This window comes from Trachurus japonicus, chromosome 8 (genome assembly GCF_045865225.1).
Source record: "Trachurus japonicus isolate A0001 chromosome 8, Traja_1.0".
Classification (NCBI taxonomy): domain Eukaryota; kingdom Metazoa; phylum Chordata; class Actinopteri; order Carangiformes; family Carangidae; genus Trachurus; species Trachurus japonicus.
In genome coordinates, this window is record NC_140914.1 from 2,944,826 (window position 1) to 2,972,386 (window position 27,561).

The window sequence follows — 27,561 nt, forward strand, 5'->3', positions numbered from 1 at the left end:
TTTTGGCCCAATTTTATGTGAATTCCCATGTGAACTCCCATGTGAACCCACTTTCTACATGTGGTAACATGTAAAAAATGTAAAACATGATTCACATAAAATTGTGCCAAAACCACATATTTCCCATGTGCAAATAACATGTTCCCCATGTGCAAAATCTTTCACATGTGAAGTTCATGTGGTTCTTTATACTTAAACAAATAAATCTGTGGGGTCGTTAGATGAGTGATTCACTTTAATGTTTAATTAGTATTTATAATATATCTCAATAGGCCTTTTATTGAAAATTGTTTTATTAGCTATCTTAAACATTTAGCCTAAGTGCCACAAATATGCAACAAAAGAAGAAAAAAAGGAAAAGAAAAGGCTGTAGGTCAGGATGGAGGGGTGTCCGGTCCTCTGCTTCCTTTTGTTTGTTAGTTAGAGAGGAGCGTGTGGTATATGTTTGTGTATATATATATATATATTTACTGACAGTATATGTATATAAGTAGAGGCCATTGATGTTGAGGCTGGGGGGTGTGTTGAAGACACCGGAGAGAAGTGTCTCCCCGTCTTTGGTCCAAGTCACAGAGACGTCCTCGGGACAAAAATCCTTGATGCACAGGTGCAGGATGCACTCTTCATTCAGCAGAGGACACAGCGGCTCACAGTCGATGAACATTACATTTGGAGGAGTTCCTGTTTGGGACACACAGGGAGAAGTTACTGGAGCATCTTGATGAACAAATTCTTCAGTTCTCCACTTTGAAATTAAAAAAAACTACATCAGTGTGAAGCAGCAGATTAACACTGATAACTCGTCTGAGAACTCGCGGTCGAGTCGGACTCTAGCAAAACAGCCTTTTAAATCTCTATTTTTTACTTAAAAAAGGATCTATCCCTGATCCCTGCCTTTTAAACAGTGCCTCTTTTAAACGGGCTATAGTCCTTAACCACCAGACAAGCCGATCGCTTTTTATTTCTTCCTGGACTTAACCAACCTTCTCCCTGGCTGTCTGGCACTACCGGCGTGTTGTTAGCAACCTAAGCTAACCTCACCTGGCCCATCTTACCGGACGCCTAACCTCTTCACTGGGCCCAGTCGCTGGGCCCTGCCGGTAAGTCTTCGATTGAAAGACGCCAAGTCGTCCCTATTGTACTGCCATCCAAACGCCGCGGACTCCTCTGGAGTCCTCGGGTGTAAGTTTCCATTTTGCTGCCTACCGCTTCTGAAGCCCCGCCACCAGGCGATCTGTCACTCTGCCACACAGTGCACCTTTGCTGCCGCAAGCTGTTATCTGTCTCCTCAGCTACCTCCATGGCTACAGCCCTGTCTCCTGCGGCTCCTGCGGCTAATCTACAGCTCCTCGGCCACCACCAACTACATCCTACACTGGCTTCATCCACGACCATGGCCGTGTTACCTGACGACAACCTACAGCTAAGCAGAGCCAACAAGAGAATCACCCACCTGACTGAAGAAAACCTCCGGCTGGCTGCGCAGCTCAAAGACACCTCCTACCTTTCTAACAGATCCTTTTCTGTTAACATCGGTAATCTCTACTCCTCATCTGCTCCAATCACATGCGGCGTACCCCAGGGTTCCATCTTAGGCCCCATCCTATTCGCCCTATACCTGCTCCCTTTAGGCTCCATTTTCCAAAAGCATAATATCTCATATCATTGCTACGCCGATGATACACAGTTATATCTTCCACTCGAACCTGGTCATAGCAACAACTCCACCTTGGAGTCCATTCTTGACTGCCTCCAAGACGTCAAACTATAGAGGGTTTTCACGGCGCGTCATCACCGCGTCGTCAAACCGGAAGTCGCCATATTGGAGGTACTGGAGGTATTGGAGCCGCAGGTAAACAGAGCGCACGCACTCCGGCAGATCCCGAACGTCGAAGGAAAGATGGTGAATTATTGTCGTGTTTCTGGCTGTACCAATCGGTCAGACCGTGAAAAACATTTGGAGTTTTATAGACTGCCAAAAGTTATAACAAATCAAGGAGAGCAATGCGAAAAGTTATCGGAGGAAAGGAGGCGCTTGTGGTTGGCGAGGCTCAACCAAGATCTGCGAGGGAAAAATCTGGACAACATCCGAATTTGTTCGGCCCATTTCTTGTCAGGTAAGTGAATTGTTGATAGCAGCGGCTCTTAGCGAATGTTCTACTGTGATGATAATAATATAATTCATATCAAGCTACTGCATGTGGCATTATTGACATAATAATCACATAATAGCCTGCTACAGTAGCAGCATCGTTCTTAAAATGTAGAGCTAAAATTAAATGTGCTGTACTTCTCTGTATTACAGGTAAAAGATCTGACCTTTATCAAAAGGATGACCCAGATTGGGTGCCATCTGTTGGAATGACAGGTCAGCAAAGGTCACCTGAAGAAACAGGGACATCACGCTACAAACGTCGTTTGAATAGAGCCCAGCAGAGACTGAAGGATGATGCTGCTGCTGCTGCTGCTGCTGCTGCTGCTCCTCCTGGGACTGATGATCCTACTACTGCTGCTGCTGCTGCTGGAACTGATGATCCTGAGACTGATGACCTTTTGACAAGTGATTACGTCAGCAGTAATTTGTGCAGCACAGGGACTCAGACTGATATCACTGGTGATTTCATTGAGGCTATGACAAGTGAACTTCAAAGTCTTAGAACTGAGAACATTCATTTGCGCTCTGATGTGACACATTTGTCCACTTCATATGACCAAAGTGCATTTGTTGATAAGGATGAAAAGGTTTTATTTTTCACTGGCCTACCTACATACCAGATACTGTTGGTTCTCTTCACATTCCTTAGTCCCCACCTTCCTGTGAAGAAGTCACTTGATAAGTTTAAGCAGTTGATGCTGACACTGATGCGCCTTAGGCTTAATGTTTCTACAACCTTCCTTTCATATGCATTTAACATATCAGTAGCCACTGCTTCGAGGATAGTCACTGATGTCATTGATGTCATGTTTATTCGTATGAAGCCACTTATCATATGGCCAGAAAGAGAGCATTTGCAAAAAACTATGCCAATGCAATTCAGGAAACATTTTGGGAAAAAGTGTGCTGTTATTATTGATTGTTTTGAAGTTTTTATAGAACGTCCATCTAACCTTATAGCCAGGGCAGAAACATGGTCTTCTTACAAGCACCATAACACAGTTAAATTCTTGATTGGTATTACACCACAGGGCACAGTGTCTTACATTTCAAATGCATGGGGAGGAAGAGTAAGTGATAAATACATAACTGAAAACTGTGGCTTTTTGGACAAGATAGTTCCTGGTGATCTTGTCCTTGCTGATCGTGGTTTTAATATTCAGGCCACTTTAGGTTGTAGAATGGCCCATGTAAAAATTCCAGCGTTCACTCGGGGAAAGTCCCAGTTAGCTCCTGTTGACTTAGAAACCACAAGGAAAATTGCCCACGTCAGGATTCATGTTGAGCGTGTGATTGGAAGCGTGCGCCAGAAATATACTATTTTGGGGGGGATATTGCCAATTGATTTCTTGATGTGCAAAGATAGTGATGGTTATTGTACCATTGATAAGATTGGACTTGTCTGTTGTGCTTTGGTGAACCTTTGCCCATCAATTGTTGATTTTGACTGACGTATATTTTTATATGCACGGTCAATAAAAAAAAATATCAACAAGTCTGGACTTTATTATTAATTTTCAGTTTTTGTTAAGTCATTGTTATTGTATTGTTGTGGGAGAGAACACACAGCATAACACTTTCATCAGAACACAGATTTATTAAAGGAAAACCACATAGTTTTCAGAACGCTTATAAACTGTACAGTGCTATAAATTATAGCATATATTACTATAGTACGATTAACGAACTGTAAACACAATTTTGCATGTAATGTAATGAGTTTGACAACTTTTTGTCAGTTACAATAACTCACTAACAGTAAAACAAAGTGCCTGAAGAGCACATCTTCATAGCAGTCCACTAAAAAAAAAGTTTTTCACTTATAAGGTTTCTTTCCTTTTTTTGGCTGAAACTGAGGTAGCTTTTGGCACTCTGGGCAATACCATTTCCCTTTTGGTGCAACCTTAATATTAATGCACGAGTAGTGAAACCACTTAATATGACATTTTGCATTGTCACAGAGAATCATTCTCCCAAACTCAACCTGATGACAGAAACACCAGGTTTTTTCTTGGCCACTGGTACTTGCAGCACAGTCAGAGTCATGTGATTCTGCCGAGGCAGATACTCCAGGTTGTGAGGACACATTGGCCATGGTAGATGAAAGTCTTGTATAAAACTTGCCAATTAACTCTGGCATAATGGCTGTGTCAAAAATATGCCTGCTTTTCTGGCATATCATGTCCCAGAACTCCTCATCAAATACAATTTGCTCAACATGCAAATCCTTTTCTGTCCAAACAACAAAATAGGCAGATTCCAGTTTGCACACCCCAAGTTGAGTTTGCACCTGGTAGAAATACTGATGGTTTCGGTTAAGTGTCAGTTTTCCTCCACTGTCCTTCTCCAAATAGGATACAGTGTCTACCTTGTCACTTTTCACACAAAATGGACATTTCACTTCAATTACACTGACACCACAACAATCACAAGAAACTAGGCCATCGGGAGAAGCACCCAGGAATGGCACACTTGGATTTATGAAGAAACCTGTGTCATGTACTTTAACATTTTCATGAGATTCCTTATGCACATCTATAAACATATCACGTGCAAATTTCTCATGATTACATCCCCAGGTAGTGGCTTTTGATGTGAATCTGTATGACTCAGGATAGCACACACTTTTGATGAAGCTCTGAGCTGGTTGATTTGGATCAGTGCAACATGCAGTTTTCATTTTAGATGCTGTAATTCGACCAGCACGGAATCGAAACCACAGTTTAGAAGAAGCTTGATCCCTTGTAGCGGCTTCAACTGCCTTTGCTTGCTCTTCTGATACTGAAATTTCTACATCTTTGCACATGGACAATATATCGCTATAGTCCATGTGAACTGCTTCATCCTTTCGCAGTTCTGTCAACACAGGAGGAAAATTTTCTCCAATCACTTTGGGGACAAAACTGTCAGAGTAAGGCTCAATCAGGGACAAAATAGCAGACTTTGACCCAGTTGCACTAAGAGCACTGAATAGTGATGACAGTTCGTCACTGGTTGGCTGTTGTGTTTTCCCAACTGTAACAGTGCAAAAATCACTAGCGCTTTGTTCCTCAAGTGACTGTCCATGAGCAGCACATTTCATCTGGCCAACTCTTTTACTTGAGATCTCTTTGTTACAGTGAAGTCAATCTTCCGGCATTCCCTGTATTCCACCTTTGACAGTGCAGTAGGTAACAGCCAATATGCCTTTTCTTGAGTCACTGTTTTTGAGTCTCTCAACTTCACTATTTCTTCAATGAGAAACAATAATGCAGCAACATGTGTGCACGTCTCTCCGAGGCCAGCCATACACGTGCAGTGGGCTCCAAGAATCCGGCCAGACTTCTCAGCGATTATCCAGGGTTCCAGGGGTGTTGCTCGGATTGACTGAGAATGGAGTACCTGAATAAAAGACAAAGCAACAAAATAATACTGTAAGAACAACAAAATAATACTGTAAGAATAACAAAATAGTTTTTCACCACTTCACTTAAAAAAAAAAACAGGTAGGCCTAACATAGCCTTATCTACATCACTGCAAGGTCCAGGCCTCCCAGGGGTTTTAAACTCTGATAGCGATGAGTGCTCCGTAGTTGTGTACAGTGTATATACTAATGTAGACTGTGCATATCATATACTAATGCATATCAAACTGGAGGTACTTGAAATTAAAAACTCTTGGCTAATGTTACACCTGGGTATTCATGATATCATCATCATTTAGGTTGATTAAATACGTAGTATTACTTACTTTGGCATTCACAACACATCTGTCGTTGATGACTTGATACTGCATCTCTCTCACCCATCCACACACCATCTGGTTATAGGCCTCCAAACTTTTGTAAGATTTAAGGTCTTCCGCTGTGTATGGGCTTGGCGAGAAAACCAAGTAGTTGACGATATCAGGATACGCAATCGACGGAAGACTCTCCGGGTCGTCATTGATCCAAGACGAGGAAGCCAACTCGTACGGATCTGCACCACCAATAAAACGTAACTTTTCCAGATATCGTTCCTTTTCCTGAGGACCAAGTCCTTCCCTGTATGCCTTTGCATCTACAACACATTTTGAGGAGCTTTTCGGTGGTTTCGGACATTTCTCCATCACAGTCCTGTATGTATGATCGCAGTGTTTACCTCCGAGTGCCTCCAATATGGCCGCGCATCCGGGTTACTGCCCAGAATGTGACGTAGGTGAAAACCCTCTATGGTTTATGGAGATAACCAAGGAACAGGAGCATTAGCAAAGAAGCTGTGAGTAGACAGAGATGTGAGCAGGTTGGTGTTAAAGATCATTTTCTGAGGTCGACTGATCATGAAGGAAAAATAAAGTTAGTCAAGTTTGTGTTTGGAGAGTCACAGATAAGATTAGGTTACATGATGTAAGTTTAAGGTAGAAAATCTTATAGTGTTCTGTGTCAAAGTAGTTAACAATGTGAGAGCAAGTGGGGTGTTCATACAAATGTGTGTTAAATGTGCTCTCAAATTATTATTATTATTAACAACTTTATTTCAAACAGTCAACCAGAAATGACAAAGGCAGACATGAGATCACTTACATTCAGAAATCATTCAAAATCATCATGGTCAAATAAAAAAAAAAAAGAGAAAACATAAAGCTGATGAGAAATGCTTTATCTGTGACATGTTTGTAGCTATAGAAAATAAATGTGTCAATAAAGTTTCTCTTTCTGTCAAACTGTAGCACGTAGCTTACGGTTGGTATGTTGGGTAGTTTTTAGTTTAGTTGAGGAAGTTTTTAAATGTAGAGGCTTGCTGTGCTGTGACTCCCTCAGGTGAGCTGGCTGCCTGGCTCCGCCCCAGACTGAGGTGTGGATATGAGACAGGTGAGGAGGAGGAGTGAGAGAAAGTTAAAGTATTTAGTTCAGACGCCATTTTAAGAAGAAGAAGGAGTAAGAGCTGCAGCAGGTGAGTGTTAAACAACATTATTATTATTATTCACCGTTAAGTCTCAGTCCCTGTGAAGTGTGAAGGGAAGAAGAGTCAGAGTAGTTTTACACTAGTCCGCCATTGTTGTTGTTGTAGTTTCTACGTCCAGCGTGTTGCCCTGGTTACAGGTTAGAGAGGTGACAGGTGAGGCTATGACGTTATTGTTTCACTAAAGATAACTTTAGTTTTTCTGAGGCGGCGTTTGGAGATTTACCCACACCAGGACCAGGTTTTAAAAATATAGGCAACAGTTTTAGGACAAAACGCTGATATGAGAAATAAAAACTGTTAAGATACTGTATACAGTATTCTCTCTCTGTGTATGTGAGTGCGTGTGCATGTGTGTGCGTGCGTGTGAGTCAGTGTTAACAGGCAGCTAAGGGAAACAGAACAAAGACAGCTGAGCTCTGAATCCTCTGTTTATTTCACTTTTTAACATGAAAACTGTGTTTGACCTTCAGAATAAAAGTTTAACACTGACCCTGAGAAGATAAAGAGTCTGAAACACAGTTGATCATTGTTAATATTTATTGCAGACACAATAAGTGGTCCATATGTCTAAAGTCTAAAGTCATATCAGCAACAACAAACATGATAAAACAGATTTAAGAAAGAGAGAGAGAAAAAGAGACAGACACAGAGAGAGAATCAATTATCAACTCTCCACATTCATTAGCAGCCTGTCCTACCCATGTTTTCTAAGCCTGGATGAATACCAGTGATGGGCAAATTACTTTGAAAAAGTAACTAATTACAATTACAAATTACTTCTTAAAAAAGTAATTGAGTTAGTAACTCAATTACTCTATTATAAAAGTAACTAATTACTAGGAAAAGTAATTTTTGCGTTACTAAAACAAAGTAATATGTCAAAGAATTCGGCTTTTTAGAAGCATGTTTCACACGCCAGTTTCATAGAGTAGAACAGCATAGAGAGATAATTAACCTTAAACAAATATCCTTTGCCATGGGGGGGGGGGGGGGATATGAACTTCAATAATTCAATTTACTGTCAACTGTCTTCTATACATACAGTGAGTAGCCTACTTCTACTTTCTTTGCACAAAACTAAACAGTTAAACAACATAAAGTGATTTAAATACTAGCATAAATTAAACAAATCAGCACTTTATCAGAACAATAACTGTTAGCTGGTGTATGCTAGACATAGTACAGCCTACTTCAAGGTGTTCCTTCATGAACAAAAATACAATTATGGTGCATTTAGAAGCAATAGGCATATTGGCCTGCAATGCTTTTAACACTAGTGCAAATGAAAGAAAACAATTTGTCTTGCAATTTCAGACAACTGATCTGGTAGACATACAGTAGCCTCCTTCAAGTATTTTCTTTAAGCAAAGTAAACCATTAATCAAAATAAAGTGCTGTTAACACTAGCATAAATAATAATAATAATAAAAAAAATCAAACTGTCTGGTAGACATACTGAAGCCTCTTACAAGTTTTTCATGCATGTACAAAAAGTACAGTGAAACAAAATATGAGGTATTTGTAGTACTGAAAATGTAAACTCAAATTTTAGCAACTAGACATTCATCTTTGCATCCATGCACACTTATGTATTCCTTCATCTATCCAGGCAACCCAGTGATCAGGGGTGGAAAGAGTACCAAAAAAATCTACTCAAGTAAAAGTACAGTTACCTTGATGAAATTTTACTCAATTAAAAGTAAAAGTACTGGTGTAAAAATCTACTCAAGTAAAAGTAAAAAGTAGTTCATTTAAAATTTACTCAGAGTACAAGTTACTTAGTTACTTTTTTTTTTGGGGGGGGGGGCTATAATGGCCAGAGATTGGCCTATCATTCTCCGTGCATGTCTCTGTGTTCCAAACTTGTCCCTTCTCCATCGATACACTGGTCTCCATCACCTTTTAGCTCCTGTGGCACCAACTTGATTCTGACCTTCTGACACTGCAGTTGTCCAGAGCCAATCAGATGGACAGTTACAGTTACTGGCACTAAGGTTGTCACGATCATGATCATGATACTAACATTTTCAACCCAATATCGATATTAAGGAAAATATTCGATACTCAATACCATTTTCAATACGGATTAAAAAAAGAAAAGAAAAATCTCTCTCTCCCTCTTTCACTCACACACACCTGTTTTTTTTTACTGTCTTTCCTGTCTGCTCTCAAGGAGGAGGGGGGGGTTTACTGTAGGTTCTCTCTCTCTTGCCTCTTTACTGTAGACAAGCAGTGGGCTGCTTGTCTGTTCCTCTGAGCATGGCCATGGGTCTGACTGGGCTCCTACATTTAACTCAACGGACCGCCGGTCCGGCCTTCAGCCCCGGTGTGTCTGGCACGGTCACCATAAACGTAGCCGAATAGATGGACATGCCTGATAACGTTGTCTTTAATCATTAACGTCAGCTTTTAACCGCTAGCTGCAGCTAATGGCTAATAACAACATAGCGACGAGCCCTGTTATGCACTAACACACGTAGCAGGGAGGGGGAAAGAGGTGTGTAGGCTACCTGCTGCTGCTGTGTGCGTCTGTGAAGGGACAGAGAGAGAGAGAGAGAGAGAGAGAGAGAGAGAGAGAGAGAGAGAGAGAGAGAGAGGCGGCAGCAGCGTAGCTACTTTTGACAACCCACACAGAGTTATATATTTTTTACTTTGTAACTTAAGCTATTTAAAATGTAACTAAGTAAATTTCTTCCAACAATATGTACTCAAGTAAAAGTAAAAGTACTGATTTTAAAAATTACTCAAAAAAGTACAAGTACACAAAAAAGCTACTTAATTACAGTAACTTGAGTAAATGTAACTCGTTACTTTCCACCCCTGCCAGTGATCTAACCATTCTACTCATTAAACCAGTGATTGTACCTTAGAAGCACAAGCTTTTCAAACTTCTGGTCTGACAACCTGTTTCTCTTTGGAGTAAAGACCAGCTTCCCTAGGCTAAACAGACGCTCTACGGGGGCACTGGACGGAGTTGCTTCAGATCCGCCATGCCTTTACCCGTCGATTTGACATAATCCAAAATTTGGGATTCGGCAGTATCAGTGGTATGATCATCCTCCTCTACAAAGCAGTAGAACGCATCGTCCTCATCCTCTTTGGCAGAGTCAGTGGCAGTGCTGAGGTCATGTGTTGATGTGCTGGTACCTTGAAGCAGGACTTCATCTTGGACTTTACGGCACTCTGCCAGCAGACTTGCCTTGGCCTTGTCCCTTCTGTCCTGTGTCCGCAGCCAACGTAGTTTAAACCTGGGCAGCGTCACAGCAGCTAGTATGGCACTCTCGCTTTCCAGAATCTCTGCAAATCTGGTTTTCACTGCCTGAAATTAAACATGATTCAAATGACATTATTACACTGACTAACACACATGTGAGTGTGCATAGTGCACATTCACACTCTCTCTCTCTCTCTCTCTCACACACACATACACACACACACACACACACACACACACACACACACACACACACACACACACACACACTCTCTATTATATGCTAAAAATCCATTTGATGTAGCTTTTTTCAAAATGTAAGAACATATTTAAAGTTAGTAGGCTATTTCTTACCATGACAACTGCCGCTGGAAGGTGGACAAGGATTTGCAGGCCCCCCGTGTTTTCAGGGTCCAGGGTTTGGGAGATCATTGACTCCAGCGTGGGTAGGAGTGTGCCATGGAAGCACCTGTCTTCACCCTGAAGTTTGTCTAAGGCTACTGTCAGTGGTTTCATAACTTTGCAGTATTCCTTGAGGAGCAGAAGCTCCCGCTCTGTGATTGCTTTCACTCCAAACTTGGAGGAGAGCGTGGTCAGCTCGGTGATGGGGATCTCGCAGATTCGAGCTACAGCATCATAGAATGAGTTCCATCTGGTCGAACAAGGAACAAGCAGCTTCTTCTTGAGGACTTCATCAACGGTCTCCGCAGCCACTGTGGAACGACTAGCCTTGTTCCACAACGCTGTGCATTTTGCTGTTGCACTTCTGTAGGTAGATTTCACATCTGATGACTGTAGCCACTTCTCAACATCAGTACATGAAACCAGATTTAATGTGTGCGATGCACACCTGTGATGTGGTGGCAATGTCACCATCACAGCATCATCAACATCATCACCTCTGTTTTGTAAGACATTATCAACATCCACAAAAGACACAGCATCATCTGCACCGTCTTCATCATCTTCAGACTCGTCATCCTCAACAATGGGCTGGTAGACTTTAAATGCCTTCACAAAATTGGAACCATTGTCTGTGACTGTAGCTGTTATTTTGTGTGAAATGCCAAATGAAGAATGAATATCGTCTAGTTCGGTTGCTATACTGTCATATGTATGACGGCCCATAAATCTTCTGCATGCCAGGGCAGCTTTTTTTCTTTTCAGGCTAGGTGGATGGATCCAGTGGGCAGTTACACCAAGATAACTTTTGTTATGTGCAGTCCAAATATCTGCAGTCGTAGACACATATTCTATCTCTTCAAAAACCTTCAGTAGCTCTCTGTGCATATTGGCATACTCGTCATCCAGATATTTAGAGAAGGTCTTTCTGCATGGAATTTTGACATTTTCTCTGACGGGTATTTTTTTAATGATGGCTTTGAAGGAGTCTGACTCAACTGTTTTTATGGGCAACATGTTTTCAACGACATACCTGCCAATCAGCCCATTCAGTTCACGCTGTGTGACAGCAGGTTTTTGTGGGACCAGCTTTTGCTGCTTAGCCGCCGTGGCCCCGTCATGCCCTTCTTTGCTGGAGCTAGCTACTGATGTATTATTGCTGTCGTCGGTGTTTTTTGCCACTAGTTTTGTTGCTGCATGTGTTGTGGTCAGATGCTTCATTAGATTTGAGTTGCTCGCGGCCGATGTGGACAAACGCTTTCCTCCCGGGCATAACGTGCACTTCAAATACAAGTTCTTCCCCTTTCTCTCAACGATGGTGAAGTAGTGTTTATATTTCCACTTGCTAAACGCCGACTTTCCCACTTTATCCTCCTCTTCTGTACTCGCCATTTCTCTGTCTATCACTTTGGTTTTACCGGTCGAAAGTTGTGTGTGTGCGCCGCACAGAAGCTACGTCGGTTTGTGTGTAAAATAAACTCCTACAAGGATTCGTCAATGATGTCACGCAGCTATACATCGTCAAGTCAGTTACTTCCTTGTTCCATATCCGCAAAACATGACCTGTCTTATCCTTGGTATTTATCGAAACCGTGTTGTACTAGTGTGCTCTCTACTCTGCAGCCCGCTTATGAAGTGAGGAGGAGGAAAGGAAGAAAAGAAAAAACAATAGCCTAGAACTCATGCTGGCTGCAGGCTTTCTTTTTTTTTTTACCATGATCGCGCTGGGGCCCCGATTTTAGTAACGGCAACACAAGTCATGTTAGTAACGGAAACGGCGTTAGTAACGCTGGATAAAGTAATTAATTAGATTACAAATTACAGAGGAATGTAACGGCGTTACGTAATCGCGTTTATTCTAACGGCGTTAGTCTCAACACTGATGAATACCTATAGCTTATTTATAGTTTATGGTTTGTGATGACTTTTATTGGACTTGTGCAAAATACAAAAAGGAACATCAGACCTAGATTCTGATAAAAAAAAAACACATGACACAAAACTAAACCTGTTCTGATGGAAACAGTTTTATTGTTTTAAAGACTCATTATCTTCTCTGGAGAAGTGTTAAAAGTTTTACACTCAACACAAAATGAAACACAGCCTTCACATGAAGAGGTGAAATGATTCAGAGTTCAGCTGTTGAATTTAATCATACCACCCTCTATTGATCAAGACAGAAAAACAATTTTACATCACTTATTGTGATGTTAGATAAAAGACTTCAGTGTTTCCGCCAGGATTTTTTTAAAAAGTGGCGGCGAGAGTGGTCTGATCGACGGGGGGGGGGGGGGGGGTCTTGCGCGCGAGACCGGATCGTCGACTAGTCGCTGATGACATCATTCATATTTTTCCCATCATAACTAAAATCCCAGGAGGAGGGAAATACTCTGCAACAATCTGTATTCACTGACTGACAGCTCACGCACAGAAATGACGCCACAGAACAGCAGCTTTATAAACAACAAGCTGTAAATCAGTTTGTTTTTTTGTAACATATAGCAGGTGCAAAAGAAAATACTGTAGCTACTGTTCATTAAACAATTAGGGAGGAAAACGACACACAGGCCTCGTCACCATCACAGTCCTGCTCAGTCACAGTTTTACTCACAGTTTTTGTTTTTCCTGGTTGGTTGTTGCTGCTGTTGTTGTGCGCGACGTAAAGCTGTCGATATGAGCGGAGTTTTTTTTTTTTTTTTTTTAATTGCCGGCAGCCCGACACACTGCCCGCGGAAGCGGCAGTTTTATGGAGCTAGAACAGTCTCATAATTCATAAATGCACACAGAAATTCATAAATGCACAAAAAAGTTTCACAAATGTATTTGGGGATTTGTATATACATGTGACTCAAAACACAAATACATTTTCAATGCACACACAAATGTGTTTCATTTCATATATAAGTTAAACATATTCACATATAAAAATAAGACTCATAAACATATTTCCAATGCACACACAAATCTAAAAAATAATCACAAATACATGAATGTTAAAGTATTTGCAATCTTCATCAAATACGCATTTGGGGCTTGTTACATTCATATATGAACTGTTGGACCAGTATTTACAAAGTGCTTTTAATTTGTAAACCTCCCTGCATTTGTGTGTGAAACTTTTGAGACTCCCCTGACGTGACTCTGATCCACAAATGCGTTTTTTCTAAGAGGAGGTTGGCTGTAGCCAATCAGATGTCTCCCTCCTTTACAGCCAATCACGTGAGTGTCTCCCCCACGAGGGGTGATTATGACGTCAGTAAAACGCGCACCGCAGGCAGGCAGCCAGGTAGACCGGTAGACAGGCAGCCCGTGCTGTCGAACGTCTCTGCTGGAAGCCAGAGCGATCGCTCTGCTGGAAGCTAGGACGGCGGAGACGAAAAATGGCCTCTGGCAGTTCAAACGTAAGTAAAAAGTACTCATTTCTTATGAATATTTTACAAAAGTCATATTCCAGAATTAATGACTGTTTAGCATGAATCGTGACGAGAAAATGATTAGAGACATGTGAGGCGTAACTAGCATTGCAAGCATGGTTTCTCGTTGGGCGGTCGAAGTGGTAAAGCGAATTGAAGTTATCCGACAAACGACCAGGCAACATTCATAATGGAAGGCGACAGCGAGGACGAGGCTCTGCCGTCCGGCTACCGTGATGAAGCCATGTGCTCACGTTTATCCAGCCGCAGGATGAACGCACCGACCCACTGATCACGCAATCACGCAAAATTTACACTTGAATGAAAGAGGCTTTTTATTTTTATTCAGTGTGTAAAAGAAATCTGTTCCCAAAGTGGTGTTTCTGGTGCATATTCACATCTGCACTTGGATAAGACTGTAAAAAAGTAGCCTACAGGAAGATAGGAGAGACATTCTCCCAGGTACCAGAGGGCTTGTACCTTTTTAATGAGATGCTGTGTCCGGGTTCTGTAGCGTTTACATGGTTGCTTAGCAACCTCTGTGTTTTTAGTTGTGTGGAGACAGACTCACCTCCGTCTCCGGTCTGACCCTACATCTCCACACTACTTTATTTATTTATTTATTTATTTATTTATTTATTTATTGAGCCTATTATTACTGCTTGAAAATGTCTCCTTAACTTGCTGAATTTGGAGAAAACAGGCTGTATTGAAATGGGGATAATGAGGATAATGAAAAGGTGGGACATGCTGCAAACTCAGTTTTTTCCTGGTGAAAGAGAGCCCCCCCTTTTGAATTGAGATATTCTATGTCATTTTAGTCACAGCACAACATATTCTGTGGCTGTTTTAAAAAAAGTAGAAATTCTCAAAAGTGTTGGCACTGGGGGCACTGGGAGGGAATGATGAGTTAAGTATGAGTTAAGTTAACGTAAGTGGACCTGAACTGGTTGATTGACAGGGATTATCTTCTCGAGTTGAGGAGGCTGCCCATGCCATTGCACAGCTCTTGGCGAGGGAGCTGTCCTCGCCCTCCACAACCTCAGGTCCACCTCAGAGCACGCCAGTCAGGGCAGCAGGCTCCCCTCTCCCTAGCCCAGCAACAAGCGACAATAGGGTGAAGCAGGCAATGAAAAGGTGATGCATGTATAGTTAAAGATTGATCACTGCAAGTCCAACAATGATCTTGGTATGTAGATGAAGCTTATGGTCATGTAGTGTTTATTAATTGACACAGGTTAACATGACAGTGGTTTTTATTTTCTAGAGTAGCCTACTGAATATTGATGTCTGGCATACTTTTAATTAGTTAATTGTAATCTTGATAATTGACAATGAAGTAAAAACCATCAACTAAAGCCATACATTTTTATAATTGTCTCATTGTAATGTAGACTGCCTGGTTTACAGTACCTAACATAATCTTTTTCTCATTTCCACATCAGGCAATTCCCTGGCATGTTCAATAACAATCAGCCAAGAGGGAAAAGGAGATTTTACACACCCACCCCCCCGACTGCGAAGAAGACGGATTTCCATATTTATGTCCTCCCTGAACCTACACAGTTGACCCCAAAAGGTTCAGAGGAATTGGAACTTGCCCATGCAGGCCTTGGGAAAAGAATGATAAACATGGCAGACAACTTAAAACACGATGAGGTAATCATATTATGTTGTATACAGCATTGTAGAACGCTTGATGTAGGGCAATATGAAAGTTTTGACAAAATACTGTAATATTTATCTAGCAACAATTTTGTGGGTATGACTGTTGGATGGACTTCTGGATTTTTGATAACTTGTCATGGGCCCAGTTCTATTCTGCCCCTAAAAACTCGGGCCGTGAGCCTTCAGAGATTTAACTGACATCAGCTGTAAAGTGTGAGAGTCTAAAAGGGTCCAAATGCTGTGATGGGATGGGAATGGGACAGCACTTAAATTTCATGTTACCTTGACTACATAATGTTGTTGACACTAGCTGGTCCCTCTGTTTTTTTTTTTGGGGGGGGGGGGGGTTTACATTTTTTAACACCCTTGTTCCAATAGTGTCCCCTGTATTTTGCCTCACAGCTGTATGTACAGTGGGTAATTTCCATACCTTAAGTCAGCATTGATGCTGATTTATGATAAGGGGGCATTAAGGGCCCATTCACTGACTTACTGACTTGCCTTTGTTTCATAGCTTGTGGCTGTACTGGAAGAGGAGTTCCCCAAACTAAAAACATTAAAAGGGGGGTGGATGTTCTACAAGAGCACAGGTAGAATTTTTCTCAATCTCCACTGATGTAAAATATGGCAGGTAATGTTATTCACATTCAAAGCCCTACTTGAATTATCATACACATCACTCTTCATGTTGTAGAGTAAGTTGTCAGACATGGTACAACGTATTTTAAGAAGACATATTATGCATATTTTTTCTGCAATCTCTTTGGTGGATCATGGCAGATCCCCTTAGTTCATGTTGTACAACTTCACAGAGGTTCTGCATGGATATATAACATTATAATGTTGTAAGAATGGTCTAAATATGGAACAGCATGCTATTTCTCCTATATACTAATATTGTGTTACTGCAAGGTTTTAAAGGGCACCTGTGTTTTTCCATTTTAAAATAGGTGGTAGTGGGCGGCGGAGACTTTCAATAATTCCCACCGACTCAGAAGGTTACTCTATTCGTCTCCTCAAAGCTGCAACCAACAATGGCAAAAACATGGTGTATATAGTTCCACTTCAGGAGCAGTTAGACACACAGCCACTGCCGTATGACTGTCAAGAGTTCTCCAAGATGCCACACTCGAGATGTATAACATGTGGCACCAAAATGCCCCTGCAGCTGTTGCCTCTACATGTGGAGGAATGTAGCAATGTAGCAACAACTGTAAGCTGTTATTACAATATTTCTCTCATTTGTCAAATAAGTATGTACTTAATTAAAGTTTGTGCACATGACTTTCCAGTATAGCAACAGCTGTCTTCATTTTTTTCCCTTTCTTTTCTCTTTTGGAGATGTCGAGCTCAGATGTCGAACTGTCAGACGCACCGGACGTCGAACTGTCAGACGCACCACCCACAGAGATGCAGGTAATCAGTGCTGTTTTATGTTACTTTGCAATTTCAATTTAGTAATAATACCTTTTTTATTCTTCTTCTTTTTCATTGTTTGGAACAGCGGTGCTTTGGATAGAGAGGGTGTCCCCTGACAACACATCTCACCAAATTCACGTCATAGACACACTATGTGATCATAGTACTATTTCTTAGCTTAGCAAATATCACATGTCATAGAGGTTTATTAGTCATGACATTTTTCTGATTATAATTACATCCTTCCTTCCTTTCTTTTTTTTTTTTTTTAAACCTTTGACCCTTTTCCATGTCTTCCAGCTTTGCCCAATTTGTGAGGATTTTTTTCCTACAGATGAACTCCCATCTCATGCAAGTACCTGTTGTGATGGGTAAGTTAAACAGATTTATGTTAAAGATGGAAAGTTAAGATGTTTCTTTGAGTGGGATGAAGAATGTGTAGAGTGTGTGACCCCTAACTATATTACTCCTATATCCTGTGAATTCCAGAGGTGGGAATTGTGGAGTGAATGTTTTTTTTTCTCATTCAAAAGTTGTCTAACTGAAATGTGATCATGATTTGTCTCTGTTTTCAAGTAATCTTTAAATTTGATTCTGTCTGTCATAAGAATGGCTGTTGCTGACCACAGTGAAGCAGCCAACGGAGAGGAATTGCCAGGACCCTCAGTTCCACACTTACCAACACCAACACCAGTGTCAGCAGGTGACAAAAAAGAGCTACAACCAATATCTTTAAGAACAGTAATCCTAAAACATACACATTAAGTTTGATACTGTAATAATCCTTCAAAATGCAGATGCAACTGTCATTGTTTATATGACAGATGTAGTCTCTAAGTGATGTTAGCTGATGTGAGTGTATCATTTGGAAGTTCCTTTGCACCAACCCCCCCTCCCCCCCCTTTCTTCTTCATTTTTTTTTTAAATTACATTTTCAGAATGGGTGAATGAATTGGACCCCTTGAAAGCTAGTGAGTTGTTCCGAGAAGAACTGCTGGGCCATAATGCCGAATGCCCACATCTCTTTCTGGCAGTCGACACGTTTGATGCAGAAGAACAGGACAGCGCATTGATTTCATTCTATAAACAACATGATGTTAACTGGGCTGCTCCTTTGAAGTGCAGGTTGAGAGGTATTACTAACAAGTGCACCATTCTTTGATTATAGATGGTCATGTGGAATAAGTGTATACTTATTTACTTTAAATCATGGGAGTTGAGTGCATGTTCCTTAATCTACAGAAGATATATACTGTATGTGTGTGTGTATATATGTATTGGATATCATTCTGTTTGATTAATCCGAGATCATCTTAATTTTCAAGGAGATGCAGCAGTTGGCGTCGGTGTCAACAGACATGTTTTGTCAATGGCCATGCAGAAACTCAAGACTGGCTTCAATATAAATTTAGGTTTGTATGTGTAGAGAGTGTACATATTACCTTCTGTAGGAATATGTGCATTTTTAAACATGTGTTTGCTCTTTTGCTTGTAGCCTATTCCTTTGATACTAATTTCATCAATGACTAATATTGACATGTAAACATTCAGCTTCATTTTGATAAAACTCCAAAGAATTTGGTCTGTCATTGTGATCATGCATGTTTTCAAACAGCTTGACCAACATGTTATGGCACTGGATAATAGATATACTTTATTGTTCCCATGGGAAACTTGGACTTGGACTTGGACTAAGCTAGACCCATTGCATCCATGGACAATCAACAGTACAGACAGATTATATCAAAGATCAGACAGAACACAAAAGATCACAAAATGTATAATGCAGAAAAAGCATTCACAAGCCAAACAGACCATTATTCTATACTGCAGGACCACCTCTGTAACCTCTGCTAATGTTACACTATTTAAAAGTTACTGGTGTACTCTGTTTGACATGACGGTAAAAGTCCATACTTTGACTACAGTGTGTGAGAATGACAAAGTAGGATTCCAATTACAGTACCTGTTAAGATCTGCACTGATCTGTAAATACTTTTCTCCTTTTTTATTAAGGCTCTGCTGCTCTTACAAACATTTTCGAAGGGGAAAAAGAACATCAGGTTCCCTCTGCAGCTGCTGTGCTTCGGGAAAGCAGCCTATTTGAGATGGCAGGTCGGATGATGGGTCATTCTTTCTTGCATAGTGGTATCGGTTTATCAGGACTCAGTTTGCCTGTGGTGACTCTGTTGACTGGCGGGAGCACTGACACTGCAGCAGCAGCCCTGACCCTGCAAGACTGTCCTGATCTTGATCATCGTGAAACTATTGGTTTTGTGAGTACCACTCACTTGATGTGAATTGCAAAGCATTTCCTGTCCAGATTTGGGCTGTTTATTCTGTACCTTTCAAGTTATCTTTGCATGTCACTCTTAAAATATTACTTTTTGTGAATGTCTTGTCTACCTGATTTAGCTCAAGAAAGCAGAACTTACTGTAGCAGAAACCAGCTGTGTGACTGATCTTTGCCTGTCCTGGGATCTTCCTATTCCAACCTCCACCAATCATGACTGGCTGTTCCAGGAACTCCTTACACATGCAGTAAGCATTTCACAAATCCACATTTGTGACTTGATAAAGTGGTAGACTTAGACTAAAGACTTTTATTGTCCCTTATTAGGAATGTTGTCCTTCCACCTGTCAAATCTGTCTGCAGGTACTTCGTCGCATCAAACAGCCTATCAAACAGATCCGAAAAGGCCTTAAACAAACAGGAATCTGGCCACTTCTTTCAGAAAGGCCAGATGTCCATCACATAATCTTTCCAAGACACGAGGAGCTTAACTCACAAGTAAGCTCCCTCTTGTCTATTGGATGTATTCAATGGGCTATATGCCGAGCTGGCTGAAATCCAGGAAGTAGTGGTACTTCCTGGTTGGTACTTCATGAATTTCAGCCAGCCAGGTGTGTCAGATTTTTTTAATTTATTTTTTTAGTCTGGCAAACTGATGTGTGTCTATCATGTAAGACAGGAAATAAAGGAGCTGGTTGAAATTCAGGTAGTACCAACCAGGAAGTACCACTATTTCCTGGATTTCAGCCAGCTCGACATATTCATGAGTTTCAAATGTAGTCCTACACCTGCCATGTTGAGGACCAACACAGGTGTTTCAATTTGAGTTGTGTTTCTGATTGGTGTAGGACCAATTAATTAGTTTGAAACACCTGTGGGTCCTCAACATGGCAGGTTGTAGGACTACATTTGAAACTCACGGATAGCCCATTGCAAAGACTGTGTAATTTAATTTTTCTAATCTGTTACAGTTGTGTGTAAATTCATAAACAAGTCATCAGTACTTTTAAAAAAAAATCATTCCACAGCTGTTTCAGTGTTAACATGAAACACCTTTGTATTTGATACCCTGTAGACTGTGATCCAGCACATTGTCTGGCCACAACCCAGTTGTGACAGCGACGAGGATGAAGATGACCCTGTTCCACTGGAGAAAGTCAGTCTCATCACTGGATTTTTGAGGAAGTTCATAGAGGAAGGTAACGGTCCTTGTTTCTTGTATTGCATTCATCATCTAATTTTGCACCTAGTTGCTTGGATGCTGGGACTAAGAATAAGAGCAAACATATTGCAGCAATATTGAGATGGCAGTACTGATGCACAGAAATATGAGGTGCAATGCATTTGAGGTGTCAATTTTTTCTCTTCCATAGCATCTCCAGATGTGCTGCGTGATCTCATGAAGTTCTGGGTCGGGTGGGAGCAGCTGACGAAAAAACTTGTGGTTGAGGTTGTCACCTCAAAGTACCCTGTGGCTCTCACCTGCTTCCTCAAGTTGAAGCTCCCCAGCCACTACCAGACATACACAGTGTTCCATCGTGACTTAATGATGGCCCTTAGTTCCGTTAGTTCAGGCTTTGGGCTTGTGTAGGTGATCTCATGATAAACATTCATGATTAACTGATTAACATGATTAAATTACATTAACTGCTGAGTTACAGAGATTTTCTTACCATCCTTCTTACATCCAATTCTCTGGCAGCTTGTCCTACTAAATGTAAATGAGAGATGTGGATGTTGAGTTGGTGTTTGTCTTATACCAGTACACTGGTTATGTTGACATTTTTTTTTCAATCTGTGCATTTGTTCTCCATTTATTGCCATTTGTCATTACCTTAAATCTAGCTGCTAAGGTGCTACTGTGACATGATCATGAATCAGATATCTCGGCTCCTCTAGTTTCTTATGGGGAGTGAGATATTTGGTTGTAATAATGATGTTCCATCTTGACTTAATGATGGCCCCTAGTTCCGTTAGTTCAGGCTTTGGGCTTGTGTAGGTGCACATTCCATAAAGTTTTTGTACTTCATGCAACATTCTAATATCAAACCTGTATCCTACATCAACTGTTGAGTTACAGAGGTTTTCTTGCCATCCTTGGAACACGAACAGAACACTTCTTACATCCAATTCTCTGGCAGCTTGTCCTACTAAATGTTAATGAGAGATGTGGATGTTGAGTTGCTGTTTGTCTATCTGTGCACTTGTTCTTGAGTTATTGCCATTTTGTCATTACCTTAAATCTAGCTGCTAAGGTGCTACTGTGACATGATCATGAATAGATATTTTGGCCCCTCTTGTTTCTTATGGGGAGTGACATATTTGGTTGTAATAATGCCACCGGTTTGTACACCTAACTTGTGCATGATATGTTTCTAAAATAAATGTTTTTGGAAAAATATAATTGTCCAGTTTTGATGTTATACCCTTTAAAAAAACAAAACAAAACACTACATTGAATGACATTTATTTATTGTGTTTCACAGATGGTATGCAAGGCTCAAGTGAAAAGGATGCAGATGTCAATCTACAGCATGCATTCATGTATCCTGAAGTAGGTTCTCAACATATTGGACAGTGCTTAGATATATGTCCACCCCAAAACAATCTGACTCTTGCAGTGGGTCAATGTTGTCCTGCAGTTCCATCATTTGAGGGTCTGAGAGAGGGCTTTCCAGAGTAGGGACATTGACGCTGGGATGAATGTCATTGATGAATCCACTCTCCTCCCATTCGATCTCTGGAATGAACAGACCCTGACAAAGAAAGACTGTATGTAACTATTTTAATGACGTTTTTCTAGAAAAAAAAAAAGACTAATTTTTAACAAGAATTATTTACCTGGGGATCAGGATCTGCAATGGGATTCAGGGCCTGTCCCACCTGCCACAGCTGATTAGGTGTCAGATTTTCCTCTGTTCTGATGGGATGGTTGTCCCATGCCTCACAGAACACGTCCAGACTGGCCTGGATCCGTGTGAGGAAGATGTAGTGGCAGCAGAAAATGTGTATGATGTTGCTGATGTCAAGCATGTTTTCTTCTTCAAGAGAGTGCAGGATGTTGTAGTACACTCCAGTTACACTCATGAACACATCACGCCAGAGCCGTTCGATTCTGTATTGGGGACAAGGTGACATTTTTCATGAACTGTTCTTTACAAGGTTTGCACACATTTCAAAGTATTTATTTATTTTCCCCATAATATTTAGTCCCATTTCCTTCACTTTAAAAATTAAAGGGTCTCTGGCAGTCATAGGCCAGAAAAGGATAATGCTCTTATTCCAGGAAGAAGGGGAGAGGTGCACAACATGTGCAGAGGAGAGAAGATGAGAAGGAAAAGAGCAGGAGAGGGGCCAAGAAAGAGATGTAAAAGGAAAGGAGCAGGAGCAGAAATAATATTCAACTGTGTGGATTGAGAACTTCTCCAAAACATTGTTTTGATTCATATTTTAAGAAATGTAGGCATCTTAACTTTAATGTGATACTAAAAGCTTCCAAAATGAAGGTTAACTTACCGCTGATTGTGTACACTTTTGCCTGCAATGAAGCTGTTGTTGTCAGTGCCACGAACTGTGAACATTAGCTCAGCAACTCCAACATTCTCTCCTCCATGATCTCCCCTTACTCTGAAAATAAAAAACATGAAATTATTATTTGTAATATTTTGAAATAATGTTTCCTCAATGTTTAGGGGCATGTTTTGTTTACATCTCCAAACCTCTACTGAGCATCAGATGGCTGACAGCTACCCTGAAACTTAGACTTATAAATTATACTGAACAAAAATTTGAACGCAACACTTTTGTTTTTGATCCCATTTTTCATGAGCTGAACTCAAAGATCTAAAACTTTTTCTATGGACACAAAAGACATATTTCTTTGAAATCTTGTTCACAAATGTGTCTAAATGTGTGTTAGTGAGCACTTCTCCTTTGCTGAGATAATCCATCCACCTCACAGGTGTGTCATATCAAGATGCTGATTAGACAATGAATATTACACAGGTGACACCTGTGTAATATTCATTCTGTAAAGTTTTAGATCTTTGAGTTCAGCTCATGAAAAATGGGAGCAAAGAGCAACAAAAGTGTTTAAATTTCTGTTCAGTATGTATATAAAATTACCTTTGAGGAAACCCGTGCTCATTCGCTGCTTCAGTGAAAAAGGCCAAGTGAGTGTCTGACCGATTGTTGTTTGCTATCTTCAGGTACATGATCTACACATAACATAGAACATTATTTGGCAATTGAGATCCCAAAACTGTTCAACTGAAAGACTTGACAGATCATTTATCACCAGGCCAATCAGGCTACACAACTCACTAGTATAAGGCAGTTGTATGTACTTTATGCGCTTTGTTTGCGTTGCATTTGTTTTAGATGTATTTTAAAGTTACTGTCTGTCTGTTTATCCATTTATTCAGTGTATCTATTGTTGTATGAAAGTCTTACCTTTCTTGAGTAGCCGTCAATGCCCCCAAAGATGACAAAGTTGTACCTAAACAGAAATCAGACAAGGTTGGTGGTATGACATTACAAAAACAAACAAACAAAAAAAATACAACAGAAAAACACTCGAGTGTGTGTCTTAAGCAATATTACCCGAGAGGGTGTGCTTTAACGTCATTTGAGCACGACGGTGATGCGGTCAGGACCGAGGCGCTTGCGCCGAGGTCCGCAAGCATCACCGAAGTGCTCAAATTACGTTTAAGCACACCCTCGAGGGTAATATTGCGATTATACAACAATTACCAACAAAATAGAGCGTATAATTAAATAAATATTCATGTTGATGGACGTTTTGCTCTCAAAATTTAAAGTTTTTTGCGAGTGTGCTTCCCGTTTCCATGGAAATAAATGGGGTCTGACTAATAACTGAAACACAATCAGTCACGTCAGTAGACTCCTATGTGTAATGGAACCTAGTTCACCTCTACAGCAAATAGTCCGAACCTTAGTAACGACCTAGCAACAGAAATGATTTTCTAGTCCCAGATGAGTGAACTCTGAGCTGACGTTCATGTTTTAACGCGGTCTCGGACTTTCCCGAACTAAATCAACACTGCACAAACTCGCCCAAGTTATAACAAAGATACCGTTTTTTTTCCTTTCACATATGTAGCTTCTACAACCGCAAACTCTGCATGTAAATGAAGTTATAGCGCCGTGTCGCTGACACAGCTGATAGAGAAAGCCAAACGATTACTCCAGATTATTTAAAAGCCCAAAAGGCGCAAGCGAGAGAGAGGGAGAGAGAGAAACATACAGGTAATCACCTCCGTTTTATTTCAATGAAAATATTCAGCTCCAGGCCATATTTTAAAAAACATATTCACCGCGATCACAACTCGTGTCTCTCCGACTTTGTAACGTTACACACATGGGAGGGAGACAATCCTCTCGGCTGTAACGGGGAAGTTTACAATATATTAACAAAAAATAAAATAACATAATTGTTCTATAAATGTGACTTTGGCAGCTGTCAGGAACAACCTACAGGAGGTCAATGTAGTTTGTGATTTATTTTCACGAGTAATAAATGACGTTTTTCAAAATAAAAGGGGGAAAAGTCCATGTTGCCATGGAGATGTGTAAACAACATGACATGGCGAAGTAATATTTTCAGTGATAAGGCAGCCGTGCTGTAATGCTGATTTGAGCACGTTCTAAATGTCTTATTGACCAATCAGATTGCTTGGTCGGAACTACTTGTTGTATAATACATGTTTACATCTTAACAGCATGCAGCCATACCTAATTAGCTTGTGGTTGGTGTCAATGTGGACCAGGTACTTGGGGTAAGGGACTGAGTATGTTCTCCTCACTATACATCCCAGGGAGGACAGCCTAGAGAGCACCTGTTGTAGAAAAATCACAAGTTCTGATCCCAAAGTTTGCTGTGTGTGGTGAAATTAATAGGATTCCGGAAAACGGTGAGTCTATGATACAGAGAGTGTCTGCAACCATAGACTGACCCAGAATGAAGGTCAAGGCATACAGATATACAGTTGTGGGAAGGGAGGGGTTACAAAAGGTATTTGCATTTCAAGATGGACAGTGAAGGCATTTACATCTCGAGGTTCTTCTGTTACATCAAAAATGAATATTTTCTTCCACACACCCCAAGACTGTCCACACGATGCATGGCTGCATAGACTCTGTCCCACTGCACTCGGTGTCCTTGTGCTAGTAGAGCACCTCGAACAACTCTGCACCCAGCATCTGGCATAGTGTTCTTAATTGCTATGACCAAAGAGTCCAGCTCATCATCACTGCAGCCACTGTATGTTTGTGATATTGACAGGTTGTTCTCCGCCATACGCCTAAACAGTGTGGCTCTTGACATACCGAGGAGCCTGGCAATACAACGTGACGGCAGACCAATTTCAATTAAATGCGAAAGAGTGTCTACTGACACTGTCAACCGTGGGCGTCCAGGAGATCCCCGCTGGACATCAAGTGTGGCAAATGTGTGTTCACTCTCTCTCTCTCGCTGGATGAGAGAATTCAGATCGGCCAGTGCTGTCTGGATGTGCTCTCCCACATCCACCAGTTCAACAAGAGCACTGAACAAAACAAAATGTTGATGGCAAACAAACTGCAATCCTTCCAGGTCAAGGGGTTGCCTCTCCAAGACGTGGATCAGTTGGTCATGCAGTCTCTGAAAGATGTCATGCTTCAGTGATTCCTAGGGGATATATTAAAAAAAAGAAATCAATTTAAAAAAATGTTTATCAGGTTAGTATCTTTATTTTATATATTTTGTGTTATATTTATCTTTATATGTGAGTGTGTATCAACATGAACTCGTTCTTACAAGTAAATACATAAGAAGTACATTAATTTCTGAGCTTTATGACTATTGCCTGAATAGATAGGGGACCAGAATTAATCGCTGCACAGAATAAATCTCTGTGAGAACTTGTATAACACTGCTTAAATAAAAACAAAGAAAAACTTGAAAATCCTGACTTCATTTTAAGTTTTAGGGCAGAGACAGCGACACAGAGAGCTCAGCATCTGTCATTGCAGGTTTGAAAAGCAGAAGGTCATGGTGTGGAGCCCATCGGATATAGTTTTATGAAAAATATACACACAGTGTGACCACGGCACCCGCAGAGTGACAGACAGGCCCGGTGTTAATGTGCAGAGGAAGAAAACTATACTTTCGACCCGACAGTAGGCTACGTTTCCATCCACTTGTAGATAGATAAAAAAATAAATATATTAATGCGAATAATGCCCCGGGTCAAGTGCGTTTTCATCTCAGCCCTTTACCATGTTGAATACTATGGACAGCTGAGGTGTTGTGAACGGGAACGCTCGTGACACATGAAGCCAGTCTGTCCGCATGTACAGCTGCATCTTTCTTTGTTTACTCCCGAACAGCTGGGAATACGTAGCGGGATTAACATAAAACATGATCTCAACTCCAACACCGTCCAGGACAGAGGAAAGATTAACGTTAGCGGAGCCGTAGGCTACGGCCGATGACGCCGCTGCGTGAATGACTCCTGACACTTAAACCTAACTTGCTTCTGTAATGCTAACTCTAACATGTCAAGCTGTATGATGTGTTTGAGGACTAATTCATCTAACTAACCAGCATACGGTAGCACCCGAAATGGTAAACACAGCCGATAAACAACCAAACTAAAAATACAGCTGAATGCAATTTACTTTCTGTCACTGAAAACAGGTTTCAGACCTGATTTAGCGTCACGATTCATGCTAAACAGTCATTAATTCTGGAATATGACTTTTGTAAAATATTCATAAGAAATGAGTACTTTTTACTTACGTTTGAACTGCCAGAGGCCATTTTTCGTCTCCGCCGTCCTAGCTTCCAGCAGAGCGATCGCTCTGGCTTCCAGCAGAGACGTTCGACAGCACGGGCTGCCTGTCTACCGGTCTACCTGGCTGCCTGCCTGCGGTGCGCGTTTTACTGACGTCATAATCACCCCTCGTGGGGGAGACACTCACGTGATTGGCTGTAAAGGAGGGAGACATCTGATTGGCTACAGCCAACCTCCTCTTAGAAAAAACGCATTTGTGGATCAGAGTCACGTCAGGG

The 27,561-nt window shown here is 41.0% G+C and overlaps 2 protein-coding genes across 2 annotated transcripts in view; one reads left to right on the top strand and one right to left on the bottom strand.

The window, feature by feature from the left end:
- Positions 1-27,561, top strand: part of LOC146982330 (uncharacterized) — a 420,172-nt gene that overhangs the window by 136,589 nt on the left and 256,022 nt on the right. The window lies entirely within an intron of this gene.
- Positions 22,028-27,309, bottom strand: LOC146982334 (uncharacterized). The gene is made up of 8 exons (XM_085785506.1): positions 27,289-27,309; positions 25,609-26,175; positions 25,242-25,345; positions 23,940-23,985; positions 23,613-23,704; positions 23,004-23,114; positions 22,329-22,602; positions 22,028-22,243 (listed from the first exon to the last, which is right to left on the bottom strand). Exons 1-8 carry the CDS (start codon positions 27,307-27,309, stop codon positions 22,028-22,030), a joined length of 1,431 nt encoding a protein of 476 aa, XP_085641632.1.